Source organism: Pezoporus flaviventris, unplaced genomic scaffold, assembly GCF_033815535.1.
Source record: "Pezoporus flaviventris isolate CSIRO_AGI_PZ_B2104156 unplaced genomic scaffold, CSIRO_AGI_Pfla_v1 ptg000031l, whole genome shotgun sequence".
NCBI lineage: Eukaryota > Metazoa > Chordata > Aves > Psittaciformes > Psittacidae > Pezoporus > Pezoporus flaviventris.
In genome coordinates this window covers 62,177,310-62,194,588 of record NW_026892579.1, presented here as the reverse complement: position 1 = coordinate 62,194,588, position 17,279 = coordinate 62,177,310, and the positions used below count along the sequence as shown (strand labels likewise).

The 17,279-nt window shown below is 40.5% G+C and overlaps 1 protein-coding gene across 2 annotated transcripts in view; it reads left to right on the top strand.

Moving 5' to 3' along the window:
• SPTLC3 (serine palmitoyltransferase long chain base subunit 3) overlaps positions 1–17,279 on the top strand; it is a 93,321-nt gene that overhangs the window by 27,406 nt on the left and 48,636 nt on the right. For both annotated transcript variants that reach the window (XM_061461536.1, XM_061461535.1), the window contains exons 3-5: positions 10,274–10,465; positions 12,026–12,180; positions 13,397–13,545. In XM_061461536.1, coding sequence (XP_061317520.1) covers positions 10,274–10,465; positions 12,026–12,180; positions 13,397–13,545 — 496 coding nt within the window. The remainder of the gene's footprint in view (positions 1–10,273; positions 10,466–12,025; positions 12,181–13,396; positions 13,546–17,279) is intronic.

Genomic DNA, 17,279 nt, shown 5'->3' with positions numbered 1-17,279 from the left:
GTCATACCAGGTGAAAACATGTGCTGATCTATAGGTTTTGTGAAAATTGCATACAGTAGGCAGTTTACTTAACAGTTACAAATAAACATTCACTGATGACAAAATTCACGTTGCATTTAGTGTATGCTGGGCTAGAAATTCATATCTTGATATACCAGGCTAAAAGACTTCTTGAATTAATAGAAATATCTTCATAAAAACTTGCAAACCAAAGACTAATAAATGCACACCTTCCAAGCTCACCTTTGTTCTAGTTTGGACCTCCTGCCACTGCTGTCTCTAGACTTTTACCAACTCCTTTTCTTCCTGAATGTTATTTAAGAGTAAGTCTTCTGCATCCAGGAACAGCCTCACACTCGCAGGCCCTTGTCCTCATGGGAGACTTCAACCACCCTGATCTGTTGGAGCGACAGAACAACCCGGCACAAGCAATCCAGGAGGTTCCTCGATTGCGTGGAAGACAACTTCCTTCTGCAAGTAACAGAGGAGCCGACAAGGAGAGGTGCCGTGCTTGACCTCGTGCTCACCAACAGGGAAGGGCTCATTGGAAATGTGACGCTCCAGGGCAGCCTTGGTTGTAGTGATCATGAGATGGTCAAGTTCTAGATCCTCAGGACAGTGAGAAGAGCATGCAGCAAGCTCACTGCCCTGGACTTCAAAAGAGCAGACTTTGGCCTCTTCAGTAGTATTTAGTAAGTACATTTAGTAAGGTTCCATGGGATATAGCCCTAGAGGGCAGGGGGGCCCAAGACTGTTGGTTGATATTCAAGGATCACCTGCTACAAGCTCAGGAGTGTTGCATCCCAACTAGAAGGAAGTGCAGCAGGAGGGCCAGGAGACTGCCTTGGATGGATAAGGAGCTGCTGAGGAAAATTCCAAGGAAAAAAGAGGCTTATAAAAGGTGGAAGCAAGGAAGGCGGCCTGGGAAGAATACAGGGACGTTGTCCAGGAAGCTAGGGACCAGGTTAGGAAAGCCAAGGTCCAGTTAGAATTCAACTTGGCTAAGGATGTGAAAGATAACAGGAGGGGATTCTATAGGCACATTGCGAATAAAAGACAGACTAGGGACAATGTGAGCCCTCTCTGGAAGCTATCGGGAGAACTGGCTGCCCTGGATTTGGAGAAGGCTGAGGTACTGAATGACTTCTTTGCCTCAGTCTTCACTGGCAAAGGCTCTGACCACACCACCTAAGTCTTGGAAGGCAGACAGAGGGACTGTGAGAATGAAGACCTTGGGCCCACTGTAGGAGAGGAACTGGTTCGAGACCATCTCAGACCTGAATGTGCACAAGTCCATGGGACCTGATGAGATCCATCCGCGGGTCCTGAAGTAGCTGGTAAATGAAGTCGCTAAGCCAATTAGTCCTGCCTGACCAAATTGGTGGCCTTCTATGATGGGGCTAAGGAACTGATGGACAGGGGTAGAGCAGCTGATGTCATCTACCTGGAATTGTGCTAAGCATTCGGCACTGTCCCGCACCATATCCTTATCTCTAAATTGGAGAGACATCAGTTTGATAGATGGACCACTCGGTGGATAAAGAACTGGCTGGATGGCCGCACACAAAGAGTTGTGGTCAATGGCTCAATGTCCGTCTGGAGACCAGTAACGAGTGGTGTCCCTCAGGGATCGGTGTTGGGACCGGTCTTGTTCAACATCTTTGTCGCTGACATGGACAGTGGGATTGAGTGCGCCCTCAGCAAGTTTGCCGATGACACCAAGCTGTGTGGTTCAGTTGATACGCTGGAGGGAAGGAATGCCATCCAGAGGGACCTTGACACGCTTGTGAGGTGGGCTGATGCCAACCTCATGAAGTTTAACCATGACAAGTGCAAGGTCCTACACCTGGGTCAGAGCAATCCCAGGCACAGCTACAGGTTGGGCAGAGAAGAGATTCAGAGCAGCCCAAGGAGAAGGACTTGGGGGTGTTGGTTGATGAGAAAATGAACATGAGCCAGCAGTGTGTGCTTGCAGCCCAGAAAGCCAACCGTATCCTGGGCTGCATCAAAAGGAGCGTGACCAGCAGGTCAAAGGAGGTGATCCTGCCCCTCTACTCTGCTCTTGTGAGACCTCACCTGGAGTATTGTGTGCAGTTCTGGTGTCCTCAACATAAAAAGGACATGGAACTGTTGGAACAAGTCCAGAGGAGGCCACGAGGATTATCAGGGGACTGGAGCACCTCCTGTGTGAAGACAGGCTGAGAAAGTTGGGGCTGTTCAGCCTGGAGAAGAGAAGGCTGCGTGGAGACCTCATAGCAGCCTTCCAGTATCTGAAGGGGCCTATAGGGATGCTGGGGAGGGACTCTTCATTAGGGACTGTTGTAGTGATAGGACAAGGGGTAATGGGTTAAAACTTAAACAGGGGAAGTTTAGATTGGATATAAGGAGGAAATTCTTTCCTGTGAGGGTGGTGAGGCACTGGAATGGGTTGCCCAGGGAAGTTCTGAATGCTCCATTCCTGGCAGTGTTCAAGGCCAGGTTGGACGAAGCTTTGGGTGACATGGTTTAGTGTGAGGTGTCCCTGCCCATGGCAGGGGGGTTGGAACTGGATGATCTTAAGGTCCTTTCCAACCCTAACTAGTCTATGATTCTATGATCCTTCCAAACTCCTATGTTGCACTCCAAAGTGCCATTTTAGCATCAAAATGTCAGTCTGAAAATTACATAGGAACATTATTGTTTTCCCAATTATATAACAACGTTTTCTATTTAACAGTATATTTCTAACATGCTTGTCATTCACATAACATTGGTATCATAATCGGCATTGCAGGACTTGATTATTTGGTGTTGAAAAAAATTTATTATAAGGTGAATATGTTGAGAGTTTCACTTGTGCTTAACTGAAAAATGATGCAGTTCTGGAAGGTGAAGATCCTGTTTTCCGTACCTTTATTGGCATGTGCCTGTAGTAAGCTGTCAAGTGTTTTTACAGAGAGGCTGCAAGTTTTTAGTCAGTAATTAGATGACAGTTCAGTATCAAATCAAAAGCCATTTCCTGGTACTTTTGAACAGTATGGTGAAAGGACTCAATCTTCATACAAACGTCAAGCAGCAGAACAGAACCAGCAGCAGTTAGCACTGTTTACTGGGTGAAAACTTTCCAAGCTCCTGAGTTGTTACTCCTAAATCTCTGGCAAGTTCAATAGCATGTGGATTCTTAAGTTATTTTGATGCTGCCTTATGTTTCCTAAACCATCTGGACAGCCTTGGAAATTTTACTCTTAGTCCTTATCGATTGCCTTTCTACCAGGTGTATATTATTGTCCTGAAACTTCAAGAGAAATCAACAATCAGTCTAAGCAATGGTTCTGCAGACACACACTAATGAGAACTAAAGTTTCTTTGGCTTGGTTGCTTATTTAGTTTGGGTTGTGCAAAGATTCTACTTTCTTGTGGCGTTTTCACGTTGCAAGAGGCTGTGACCTTCATTTTAGCACCTTCTAGACAGATAAGTTTCACAACTATTTGTAATTTAAGTCTTGTCTGTGCAGCACAGTAAGCTATGAATTCCCTCTGTGGCCATTTTTGACTCACATTTTAGAAACTTCAGTCTGTAAGATCTGAAATGTGTTGTAACAGAAAAAAAAACAACCCATAAATTTAAAGAATATCACAAACAGTAACTGAAGAGATTTGTGAAGTAATCTCCATCTCCGCTCTCCTGACACCCCACTTGGAGCATTGTGTGCGGTCCCACTGTCCTCAACATAAGGTTATGGAGCTGTTTGGGCAAGTCCAGGGGAGACCATGAGGATGAGCAGGGGCTGAAGCACCTCCTGTATAAAGACAGACTGAGAAAGTTGGGCCTGTTCAGCTTGGAGAAGAGAAGGCTGTGTGGAGACCTCAGAGCAGCTTCCAGTATTTGAAGGGGACATTCAAAGATACTGGAGAGGTACTCTTCGTCAGGTATGGTAGTGATAGGACAAGGGGGGGTGGGTTTAAACTTAAACAGGGGAAATTCAGGTTGGATATAAGGAAGAAGTTCTTTACTGTAAGGGTGGTGAGGCACTGGACTAACTTGCCAAGAGAAGTGATAATTGCTCCATCCTTGGCAGTGTCCAAGGCCAGGTTGAGCAGAGCCTTGGGCGACATAGTCTAGTGAGAGGCATCCCAGCCCATGGCAGGGGGGTTGGAACTGGATGATCTTAAGGCCTTTTCCAACTCAAACCATTCTGTGATTCTATGTGTCAACAGTATATTCATTATAGGAAACTTCTGATTTTCATTATTTCATTTTCGTTTTGTCTTTTCCTGGGGGCTGCATACAGTCATTAAGAATCCCCCAGTATGGAATGGTTGTTTAGGTATGGTGGTTTGGGGGGAAAATATTAATTATGGTAGCCACCTGGTGGGCTTGCACAGAACCTGACAGTTTAATTCTGTGAGACCCAGTCTTCTGGTGACCCCGATCCATAAGAGACAGAACTGCACAACCATCATTTCAATCTGTGACTATCCAGTGTCAAGTTCTCAGTGGGATTCTGCCAGACCTTCTCACAGCTAAAATATGTACCTGTAGTACCTTGTCTTCAGCTTCTGCTCCAGAAGGGTACAGGCCTCTATATGGTATACCATGTGGCTGTCTTGCAAATTCTAGGACATCTAAAATCACTTTCCTTGGGGCCTTGTCCCAGATGTTTTTCTTCTAATGCTAGGGAGGAATGGTCTGTTTGGAACCAAACCATCTGCAAGCAATCAGATGCTGCATCAGGGATTATCAGTCTGTTCTCCTGTCAGTTTTTAGCTGTAGCAATGCACTGTCCTAATTTGCTCAAGATTTCAGTGTCATCTTGAAATCTGGCAGATATTGAGCAAATGTAGCTATCACTTTGTTCACAGTTTTCAACACCTGTGTCTTCATGTACATATCTGTCTTGGAAGGTTTATGGTGATCAATCAACTTGCACTGCTTTTTTAATAGATTCTCTCCAGCAACGTGATAAAATCTCATCCAGAAACAGATGAAACATTCTTAAACTGAGGGAGAGTAAAATAAAGTTACATCTGCTTCTGGATCAGATTTTATTCCTAGTGGGGTACTTATATTTTGAAAGACTTTTATTATTCTCTCAGTAGTTTATATCCAGTATACAGTCCCCTGCACCTACTGATGCTGTTTTGGAAGTGGCCATAATAGCTAAAAAATATTAAATTAAGGAGAGGGTTCAAAAAGCAGATTGGGATTTCTGGATTTCTTTAGAGTTTATGTTGCTTTTGAAGAACTTGAATGAAAACATGAATTCTCATGTCTGTTTCCTTGATGCAACTCCATTCACACAGCTTTACTCCTAACTTAACTCCAGCAGTCGTGGTTACCTCTTTGCTAGTAACCTCATTCAGGGCCAGCACGCATGTAACGCAATGTCTGTGCTGTTCCACTCTTAGCTCTCCCCTTGGTACTAATCTGTTTCATGAGCACTATTCCAGTGGCTACAGGACCTGAATGCAATGAAAAAATCTCTCCTATCTTTAAGGGTTGTAGGAACAAATATTGAACTATTACTCATGCTATTGCATAGCTATCTTTTATTTTACTTTGTAGTGCAAATATAATGTTTTATAACTATTCCCTTTAAAGGTGTTACCAGAAGTGTGCTTGTTAGATTTCAAGATTAGTTTACATTATTATTAGAGCAAGCTATTTTGATTAAGATTGTGTGACCAATATATTCAGTATTTTATACTGATGCCCATTCTAATAACACTGTTAGAGTTGTTGTTAGTGTTAATTTCTCCATTTCTTCGTTAGGGGAGAGTTTCAAAATATTGTGGGTAACTATGGAATATGGGGATCTAAGAAGTGTTGCACTTCAAATTGACTTTGCTGTATTGGCATCACTCCTGTTGACTTCCTTGGCATCAAAATCTTGTCCAGGAAGTCCCTTGCTGTGAGTGTCTTACTGGAAATCAGTTTGCAGCTGTGGTTTAAGGCCACTGCCAAATCTGTTGACATGGGTTTTCTGTTGACATGGGTTTTCTGTAACTGTGTGCTACAGAGTTCCAAAGCTGAGCTGCCAGTGTGGCCTTTGATACCAGGAGAGTACAAGACAGCCTCATCTAACAAGCTAAGCAGACTCAACACACAGAAGTTGTGTATCCTAATTGTGCTTTTGGCTTCCAAGATGTCAATGAAATCCAAGATTGCTCAAACTCTATGCAAAGCATCCTGTTCTTTGGAATTTCAGCTACATCCATTCTGTACTGGGTGTCTTTACATTGCATTAGTAGATTCCTTGCATTTGTGCCTGGAAAGTATACTTACTCTGTGGCATGCTGCTGGGAAACTATTTTGGTTTGGAATGCCAGTAGACTGTTTAAAACAAGCCAATAAAAAGAGGCTCGCATATCACAAAGGTTATTTACTCAAGACTTTGAAAGGAAACCAAACATGAAACTGCTGAGTAACTCTGGGTCACCGCTTAAGTTAAAAGACTTTTTTTTTGCCAGAGAAATGGGGAATTAGGGTTACAAATACAAGACTTTTTCTAATGAGGTGACCAGGGACAGTCCAGGAATGAAGTCCTGGAGGGGTCTCTCATTGGACCTGTGTCCTCTCACATTTCCACCAGTGCTCTGGAAAAAGGGATGAGAATAAATAGATGACATTATGTGTGGACACTACCAAATTCTTCAGGGAGTGAAAAATTAACTCTGGACAGCAAACACTGCAGAAATTTCTCACTGTTAGTGCGTGGTGTGATAAAACAGTGGAAAAAAATGTAGGTCACTAGAAAACAATTCATGAATTGGAGGAAGAAACGATCCTGAGAATGCATAAATAGTGTGAGCTAAATTATTTATTCCAACAAAGGAAGGATATATTCTAATCATGAGAGATTTCTGAAACTGTGAACTGTGGCAAGAAGGCAAATAGAATGTTAACAAGCTTTAAAAAGCAACAGAAAACAAGGCAAAACATTTACAGATGTGTAAATCCATACTGTGCCCTCAAGTGTGCATGCAATGTTAATTTCCTTCCTCTGCATTTCAGAAAGGTATTCTTGAACTTTGCAGAGTGAAAAAGAGTCGAGCATTAAAATATAGATTTATTTTTGTTTAATCTATGTAAGGACCAGGACACTAAACTAGACGAGAACTAAATAGATGAAGATTCTTCAGCTTGGGAAGAAAGAAGTGGAGATGCAGAAGCCATTTAAGTACAGAAAACTGAGTCGTGCGATTGGTGGAGTAGGAAAGCTGAACAGACAACAGTGGTCAAAGTAAATGGGCAAATGGAATTATCAGTCAATTTTACAATAACAAAAAGAGGAAATTCATTTTTATAGATTAAATTAACTGTTGAATCCACAATTTATATCCACAGTAGTTGTGGGCTCAAAAATTATGAGCAAATTCATAGGTATTCCCTGATGACTCTTAGCTGTGATAACACAATCTCAGGTTTTTGGAATCTCAAAGCCACCAATTGCTGGAAGTTGGGAGAATTTACTGAGTAAAGTATATTTCTCTGGTTAGGTTTTAGAATCTTTGCCTAATCATTTGATATTTAGGATTGCTACAGTTGAAGTATGGAGCTGGAAAATGTATTGTCTACTACAGGTGTTTTTACAGGTAATAATATACTAGCGAGTGTACAGTTCAGCCGCGCACACATTGTGTAACTAGTGATCTCTGAATCATTTCAGGCATATGTATGGGATCTGCTGTGTTTGATTTTGGTGCCAGCAACCATTTAATTACATCTATCTTCACTGCCTAAGCGCTTTAAATGCACAGTCTCCAATTTCACCTCTTTCTTCTCACATAAAACTTTATGTTAACGTGTGCAAAGTCAACAGTAATGCAGTGTAAAATGGCAGTTAACCATTCGTGCACTGACTATTCAGTTTGGCTGAAACTGTTGTTCTGTCAGTCACCCATACCCTGGTGCTTGGATTTGAAGTGCTGCACTAAAGCATCCACGTTACCGCTTTCTAGAAGCAGCTTGTTAAACCACTTGTTTTAGTTATTCCAACCCAAAGACTTTTCCTCTGCTTTTTTGGTGGGACTTTAGGGATGAATGAAAAGCTCTTTGTTTCCCTCACTTCAGTTTTTAGACGAGATGTCCCTGATGTGTTTCAAATTTGTTCTCCCAGCCTTGTACTAACTTTGGGCTATTTGAAGACTTTTGTTTTTCACTATCCATAGACTGGAGAATAGGGGTCACAGCCTGACTCCACGTTCTTACTATTGATGTCATTTGCTACTAGCTACTTGTAGGTGACAGTGGGTACATGTTTAACCACAAATGTCGTACTGGCTGCATAAGATAGCAGCAACTGAAATGAGAGCTCCACAAGAGAAGAGTTTTATTGTGGAAGAAGAGTTTTTCAATGCAGGAGTCTAATATGAGCTTCCTCGTTCCATTACAAATAAGATACATAACAATAAAGTGTTTCTTAATAAAACTGATAAAATTATTGTGGTAATTCCTCTGGGCTCAGGTGCATTATCATATCAGCACAGCTTGACAAGCTGTGATGTCAGTTGAATAGCCACAGATAACCACAAGTATGCTCTTAGCTCATGGCAAATGTAAGGTAAAATGGCTGAGCTTAATCCTTGATGAAATATTTACTTTATCTCGATGCTGTGTGCACACAGCTTTTGTGACTCATGTGAAATACGACTTGGCCATGTATTTAACTCATCCTCATAAAATGTTTTTCATGGTAAACAGGTTGCCCTAAAAGAGTGATTAGCCTGAGGCGTGTGTGTGTAGCATTGTTTCAAATGTCCACCCTCACATGGTGAGAGACAGCCCTGCATTCCTTCCCCTTCACAGAGCAAAAAGTCTTTCCAAAGTCTAAATATTTCTATTAAGCTCTACCAGCAATTTTTTCCTTCTTGGATTTCCTTCAAAATCTTTACATTTCATCTTGAGCACGACACCTTTTTTCTTTCCTTTTTTTTTTTCCTTTCCTTTTTCCCACTCTTTCCCAAGAAAACTGTGACTGTGGGGTTGGACAGCAAATTACTACTGAAATCAAAGTCATTTGAAGGATAAAGGCATTTTAGCGTAGTATGAAGATCAATAATACTCTAGTTCTGACAAGTAAAGTGAATTTGCAGTTGTTCTTAGCACGAGTATCCTATGTTAGGTTGCTAAAATAATTGCATTCTATAAATTCATCAGCTATAGTCCCACAGACAACATATTAAGGGTATTTCTTCATGTGTTGGTAGTTTTGCTTCATAATATGCTTAAAAATGTATGGGATTTTTTTGTTCATTTTAGGTTTTTTAATAGAGATCATTATTGTTTCCGAATTACATTTTGTTATTTTGAATTGACAGGCTGGCTATTATAGATTAATTTATAGATTAATTTATAGATTAGTAACTGTAAAAGCCATCATGTTTTGCAGAAATAAGGGAGTTACCTCTCTTGCAAAGAGTAATCTGATAAGCCTACTGAATAGAAGTTGGTTTGAGAAGATTGCAACCAAGAAACTTAGATTCTTCAATACATACATGGAAATTTTAGAATATTTTCAAGACACATTATTTTGTCCACATATGGTTTTATATTTCTAGAAGTTGGTCACAATAGGGTCACCAGTTCCAAGAAGCAGATTATCTGTGTGTCTCTCCTTTCCCCTCATCCTCCCTCCCTCTTTTCTTTTAAGTACCTTTAGAAGTGTGGGAGAGGTCACTGAAAAGATGATTAAAAGCATTTGTGAAGTCAGAACTGTAATAGAAGGCTGGGATCATGGCTGGTTTGGATACTTCTTCAGATCTGAAGAACATCATGGAAAAGGTGCCCTGTTTTAGACAGGATTTGTTGTATATAGGTTAGTTGTTGCAATGTGTTTCACAAGACTTCCAGAAGCAGAGTCAGATGCAGTGTAGGTGAGTTTTTAATGCTGCCCTTCCCTTTTTATAGCTCTGTCTTGCAAGACCAGAGTACTGTGGTTTCCATTTAATCACCTTTGAAATAATTGTCCAATTACACAATAATATGTTGCCAATATTTAATAAGTTTCACATGTTTCAAAATAGACAAGGGAGTGGTGTTGAAGACACCTGCAATTGAGGGCATTGGTGGAGAGGAGAGAAAATGGAAAACACTTGTAGTGGTCAGTAACAACTTGCAGGAGGTAAAAGTCCTCTTATTGAGGTTTAGGTTGCATAAGCTGATACAGTGCGAGGTCTAAATGTCTCTTTTAATTTGCATTGTATTAGAGAAAATTATTTGCCTTGAGGTCTAAGGTCTAAGCTTTGATGAGATGCACTGTATTAATCACAAGTTTCTGTTCTGTATTTCCAGAAGAATGGTGTATCAAATGGAACTCTCTACAAAAAAACCTTTATTGAGCACTTTGAACAGGCACCAATGTATGTTGCTGTTTTTACTTTCCTGGGTTTTGGAGTGGGAACAATATTTGGCTACCTGCGAGATTTTATGAGAGCCTGGGGACTAGAAAAACGTCACATTGCTGCAGAAAGAGAACAACAAAAAGTATGTATGGAAAAGACATCATGTATCCACAGCTGAGTTTTCCCCTGCTTGCAAGTTATGTGCAATAACCTACCGAATTAACAAGGCAAACAACTTTCATCTTACAGAAGATCACTGCATAGCAATAAGAGGAATGACACACACTGTGGAATAAACACCTGTATGAATATGTCCCTATATGAATGTAAAATCCTAATTTTCACACAGAGAGATGTTCAAAGAGCGTCAGAACACTCTCAACAAAATAGAATCCCAGTGTATTAGGTCAATCCACAGAAAAAGAAAACTCAGAAATACCTCATTGTTAAATATATCATCTCTCCTAACCGCTTAAACCCCAGCTTTTCTTTGCCCCATGTGGCTGTCCTTGTCCTTCATAGCAAGAGGCAGTGCTAACATCTGTAATTGCTGACTTCTGTTTGTTGAGCTCCTGATCACAGAGCACTCAGCAATCACTGTCCCAGCTACAGAATGAATGTAGCCTGAATTCTTGCAAGTACTGACTTAGAGATTCTTTTTATCCCACATAGTTCTAAGTGAAACTTACACTCAGCAGGCTCAGTTGTGGTTTTAACTTTCAGATCTTTTATTGCTCCTCCTTATCTGTGCAGTTTGAGCCATCATTTACAGTAACGCTCGCCATAATGGAGGAAAAATGCAAATAGTCTTACTGTTCCTCTTACAAATAGAATTCCTCAAACTATTTCCTGTTTCGGCTTCCCGAAGATGCACGTGCGACGTGATGAAGTATCATGGTGCAGTCTTTTTGTCAGCATTCTCATGGAATATCCTTTTCATTTCATGATTTGTCCATTTGTGGAGCTATTTTGATTCCAGACATGCCAGTTAAATCTTTTTGCCATCCAGTATGCGTTACGTGTTCATTTAATTCTCCAGTCTTCCACATATGTAACTACATACCATGTTATTTTGTCAGTTTATTGTATCCAGTGTCCGATATGCCTATATTGCTGTTTCATGTAAATCTTTGTTTAGATTCCATACCTTTCTTTTAATTTAATTTCTAAGTAAAATCCATGGATAGAAATTAATTGTCAACCAAATCAGTTGCCTTAACTGGCTGTATGAATGTGCAGTCTAGGCCAATAATGCGCAGATCAGTTACACTGGACTAGCTTTAACCTAATGTATCCAGCATTTCATGAAATATAATGAGTTGTTTATCTTAGTTTTGCAATCTGCTCCACACATAGCAAAGGAAGCATTTGGTTTCTCCCACTGAAAGAATCATGAGTTCTTCCGTTTCCAGCTTTCCAAATGCTGAACTGTTTTAATGGCCAACCTGTTGACCATTAAAAAAGGAAACAAAACCAACAACAAAAGAACCAAAAAACCCACCCCCTGAAAAAAAACAACACTGTATTTCAAGGAAATAAAGTAAGATATTTGCTGGTAGTTGTTGCTTGTGTCATAGGAACATGTGGCTGTTACAGAGCTCTGTTCACTGATGAATCTGTTTTTCCTTTTTAATGGGAATGACTTGGGTACAGCAGCAGACGGTTTCCCAGCAACATAACCCTGTGCATGTTTTCAAACCAGGATTTTGTGCCACTTTATCAAGATTTTGAGAACTTTTACACCAGAAACCTCTATATGAGAATACGGGATAACTGGAATCGTCCAATTTGCAGTGTCCCAGGGCCACAGTTTGACCTGATGGAACGCGTTACAGATGATTACAACTGGACATTTAGGTGAGTCAGCTACTGCAGCTGTCAGCCTCATAAGAATTCTCCTGATACATCTGCAAAGCACAGAACGTTGCATCCAAGCCCCTCATACCTAAATCCTCCACTAATACACATCAGCATATTTTTTCCTGAAATCATTACTGTGCTGACAGTCTGTCCCCTTTCTTCTGAATGTTGTTTGGAAATGCAGTATGGAAGGGACTGAACTCTGTTGGAAATGGGTTTTATTTGGCTGTATTGGCACAAGCAAGACTGCTTATGCTTCATCAATAGCAACAGGCCTTTAGCCAGAATATTACAACAGGATTTGTTTTATCATAGAATCATAGAATCACAGGATGGGTTGGAAAGGACCTTAAAATTACCTAGTTCCAACCCCCCTGCCATAGGCAGGGACACCTTCCACTAGAGCAGGTTGCTCAAAGCCCTGTCCAACCTGGCCTTGAACACTGCCAGGGATGGGGCAGCCCCAACTTCCTTGGGTAGCCTGTTCCAGTGCCTCACTACTGTCACAGGAGAGTATTTCTTCCTTATAACGAACCTAAATCTCCCTTGTTTCAGCTTGAACCCATCACCCCTTGTCCTATCACTTCGTTATAATGTAAATCATGATTCCTTGCAATGCATATATGTTGCTTCTTACTTCCATTGTGAGTCTTTGGCAATGAGTTTTAAGCAGTTTACAGCTTGAAGTTTTCAGTGTATCCCAACTGTTGCTGAATTAAATAGATATGGAAATTCACCACATAGGCAATGTGCAGGTTGAGTATATTCAGCTTACTGAGAGTGCATCACAGTGTTTGCCACAACATTTTCTTCATGTTTGATTTCTGTGCATATGTGAACACTGATGACTCTGTAGAAGCCATTGACAATTTGCTTGAAAAGATAGTGTCTATAAGTTATCCCTTAAATAAAGTTTTAGATTTGATTGTTCATTCAGGTCCATAAAAGCCCCCTTCCACCCAGTACTAACAAATTGCCATCTACAGCTTAGAATCTAGAAAACGTTCTGAACAAGGAGTAATATTTAGTCAGGAATAGAGAAATGCTGGAAACAACTTTTGGGATGTTAAAGTAGGAGGATTATAAAATCCCAGATAGGAATTTGACAGTGAACAGAATTCAGTGGGAAAATTTGTGTTTTTTTTTTCTTTTTCTTTTTTGGGGGAGCTGGAGGGAAAGTTGCACTATTCTTTAAAATGTGCTTTGATTATAGGTTTACAGGAAGGATTATCAAGAATGTAATCAATATGGGTTCTTATAACTACCTCGGCTTTGCAGAAACGGATGTTAATGCTTTGAAAACTGTGACCATAGAGTTACAAAAATATGGGACAGGAATCTGCAGTACCAGACAGGAAATGGGTGAGTAAACAGCTAGATGGCCACCACAGCCTCTATAACTATGTGCTTTTTCTTACAGATATCTTGAAGGAATTGGATACTTAGAGAATTTTAGTCGCATAAACAATTACTTGTTTCACTATTAAAAGGGCTGCTGTGTTTTATTCATTATCACATAAGGAGCTTTTAGAAAGGAAACATGTTGCTGATTCTTAGAAAAGCAAAACCAAATGTATCACGTAGAGGTCTGGGATTTTTAATGATGGAAGTAAGAGGCTTATTTTCTAAAACAAGTAAAATAAACATTGGGACTTTGAGAATTGTTCCAGGGCAAATTTAATTTCATCACATTTATATCAGTTACCACATACAGAGTGCTCTGATTAGTAAAATGTCCTTCCACATCATTTATTTTTTACTTAATTCCATTTTCTAAGACCATAGTGTAATGCTTTATGGGACATTAATGGGCACACCATATAAATTTCTACTGTGCTTCTAATACATAAATTCGGGAAGGTTCCGTCTGACTTTTTTGCTATTATATGTTCTTAATGGTTTGTCTGCTTTTCGGTTTGGAGACTGCATGTAGTGTTATCTTCAGTCATATTTTTCCACAAAGCCTTACACCCTAATGGTGCAACCAGCCTACATTCCAGAGAAAACGATTTTGATCCACAGAAATGCAAGGGGAGGTTCCTGTTCAGGCTGTATCTTTCATGGGAGCTATCAGCCAGAAATAGAAAAGGTAGGCTTCCCAGCATGGACAAGTATTTTAGACTATTTTTCCCCTAATCCAGCAACCTGAAAAATTTTCATTTTCATAGAATCATAGAGTAGTTAAGGTTGGAAAGGACCTTAAGATCATCCAGTTCCAACCTCCCTGCCATGCGCAGGGACACCTCACACTAAACCATCTCACCCAAGGCCTCATCCAACCTGGCCTTGAACACTGCCAGGGATGAAGCATTCACAACTTCCCTGGGCAACCCATTCCAGTGCCACACCACCCTAACAGGAAAGGATTTCCTCCTTATATCCAGTCTGAACTTCCCCTGTTTAAGTTCTAACCCGTTACCCCTTGTCCTGTCACTACAGTCCCTAATGAAGAGTCCCTCCCCAGCATCCCTATAGGCCCCCTTCAGATACTGGAAGGCTGCTATGAGGTCTCCATGCAGCCTTCTCTTCTCCAGGCTGAACAGCCCCAACTTCCTCAGCCTATCTTCATGCAGGAGGTTCTCCAGTCCCCTGATCATCCTCGTGGCCTCCTCTGGACTTGTTCCAACAGTTCCATGTCCTTTTTATGTTGAGGACACCAGAACTGCACACAATACTCCAGGTGAGGTCTCACGAGAGCAGAGTAGAGGGGCAGGATCACCTCCTTCGACCTGCTGGTTACGCTCCTTTTGATGCAGCCCAGGATCCGGTTGGCTTTCTGGGCTGCAAGTGCACACTGAAGCCAGCTCATGTTCATTTTCTCATCGACCAGCACCCATAAATCTTATGGAATTCTATTTTATTGTGATCTAAGTCTTATTTTCAGGCAAAAATATTGCAAACCTTGTCATCCGCTTCTTATCTTGTCATCACAGTTTGATTTGTCAATAATAAATACGCCGGTGACACCACGCAGAGAGAGTTTACAGATTGACCTTACTTTCCTTTTGTAGGTGACCCATCTGGTGACTGCAGTTTATTGTTTAACCTGAATTGCATGCTTGAAAGTGGTCACCATTGGTAGTCATCTAAGGTACTGAAGGAACATTTCTCTGCATCTTTATCTCTTGGATTCTATTTTGTCCGAAAACATTTCAAGTTGTTTTCTCTATGTCAAAGAATATGTCTGGTGTTCCTTATTCTTTATCTCTGTGGAATTTTTCATGTGGAAGACTTGCATAACTTTGACTTTTTCTCAAAAAAAAACAAAAAAACCTTTTGAAAATATTGATTCTGTTTTCAAATATTAAAAGTCTTACCACTTACCTTCATCTAGTTTGTTTGGAGAGCCAATGTATACAGATTTCTAGGACTTTCTCTTCATCTGAACTCCTTTGGAGTACTCAAAGTTATCTGAACAGGTTGGGCAAAGTTTTAGATTTATTCCAATTGCTTTCATAACAAACAGTCCCATGAAATTCGTTCAGACACTTCACAATGCAAGAATGGGCTGAAATTAAAGAACACTGTGTATGTCTTGTCAGTGTCAGTCTTCTAGGAAGTGAATTTCAGAGAGCAGCTTGGACATCAAGAATTGCTAAAATAGGAAAGCAGAGTGTTAAGACCTGACTTAGATTGTGCAGAAGAGCAGTCGTTGCATTTTCTCCCAGGGAGCTGACAGAGAGCCTGTGTTTGTGTAGTCAGTGGAGAGTTTCCTCCACAGAGCAGTTCTGGGCAGTGGTTACTTCATTGGCTCTGGGTCTGTTGGAGCCTGTCTACTGCCAAAAACTGTATAAACAGCCAAAGAAAAACAGTTCTTTACTAGTAGTAAGGATACTCTGTTTTATTTTTGCCTTACCATTTTGTGCCGCTTCAGCTCTGTTTTGATTCATAGTTGAGCAGATCTGAAAAATTCTATCTATAGCTAAATATAGATATACACATATACATGCATGAAAGAGGTAGGGAAGAGTCTGTATGAAAGGTCTTACCGTTACGAATCATCATTTGCCATCTTCACCTTAGAAAAATAGAGCAGAATGGTTCTGATCCTGAGCAAATAACATTTCAAAACTGTTGTTGTTGTGCGGCTGAGCTAAAGTAGTTTGGAGTAAAACATGCAGCGAGCTGTAGGAGCCAAGGCTCTAAATTGCCTTTGGGGTCCTAAATATAAAAGAGAACTTGAATGTATTTGTATTTTCAAGCTAATTGACTTTGAAAGTACTGTTCTGTTTATGTGCATTTAAGTGTCTGGCATGTTTGGGGTTTTACCAAGATCTCTCTCAAAGCAGTAAGAGGTCTCTCTTTTAGAGAAGGATCATTCCACTCCTTTGGGAAGATTTCAGAGAGAGTGGAAAACAAAGAAAGACATAAGAATAACATGGGTGATGTTTGGAAGAGTGCATTATAGTTAAACTGTCCTTTGAGGGGTTCTGCCAAAACTCCTTCTCTTATCACTGTGCTGACTGTGGAGTGGGTACAAAGTGTTGTCATATCAGAATGTTGTTGCAGGTAGTTTACTCTTGGAATAAGTTAATATGGCTGTTCTAACGCGGTGGTTTATATCTTTACAAAACTGTGTTTTATTTAAGGAAACTTAGTGAAGCTAAACCATGCTAAATGTAAAACAGTTATTCTGCATTCCCAGAAAATTAACTTCAGACGGTGTGCAAACAGTGCAGAAATTAACTTCAGTGAGAACTGTGAAGCCCTGCTCATGCTTTCCCTGAAATAATGCATATGCCACTGGAACAGACATTCCTGTTCAAGCACAAAAGCATAGGAAACTGATTAAAACAGTGGCTGGTCTTCCTGCATTTGTCCTCCGTAACAAGATTTAAGGCTTTTCACTCCATTTTAAATTCAACACTCTCTTAGAATTGTAGTAATAATAATAAATCAGTTTCTTTGCATAACAGTGTCATTTAAGACACATTCCTGAGGCTTTTGTGGGACTTTTAATCTGAAAGAACAATATTTTCCTTTCTTTAAGACCAAGCTAACTATTATCCCTGTTGAGCATGATCTTGGGGTTATAAGTAGTAGTTCCATGAAAGCATTAGCTTATTGTCCAGTGGTCAGAAAGCAAGTCAAATACT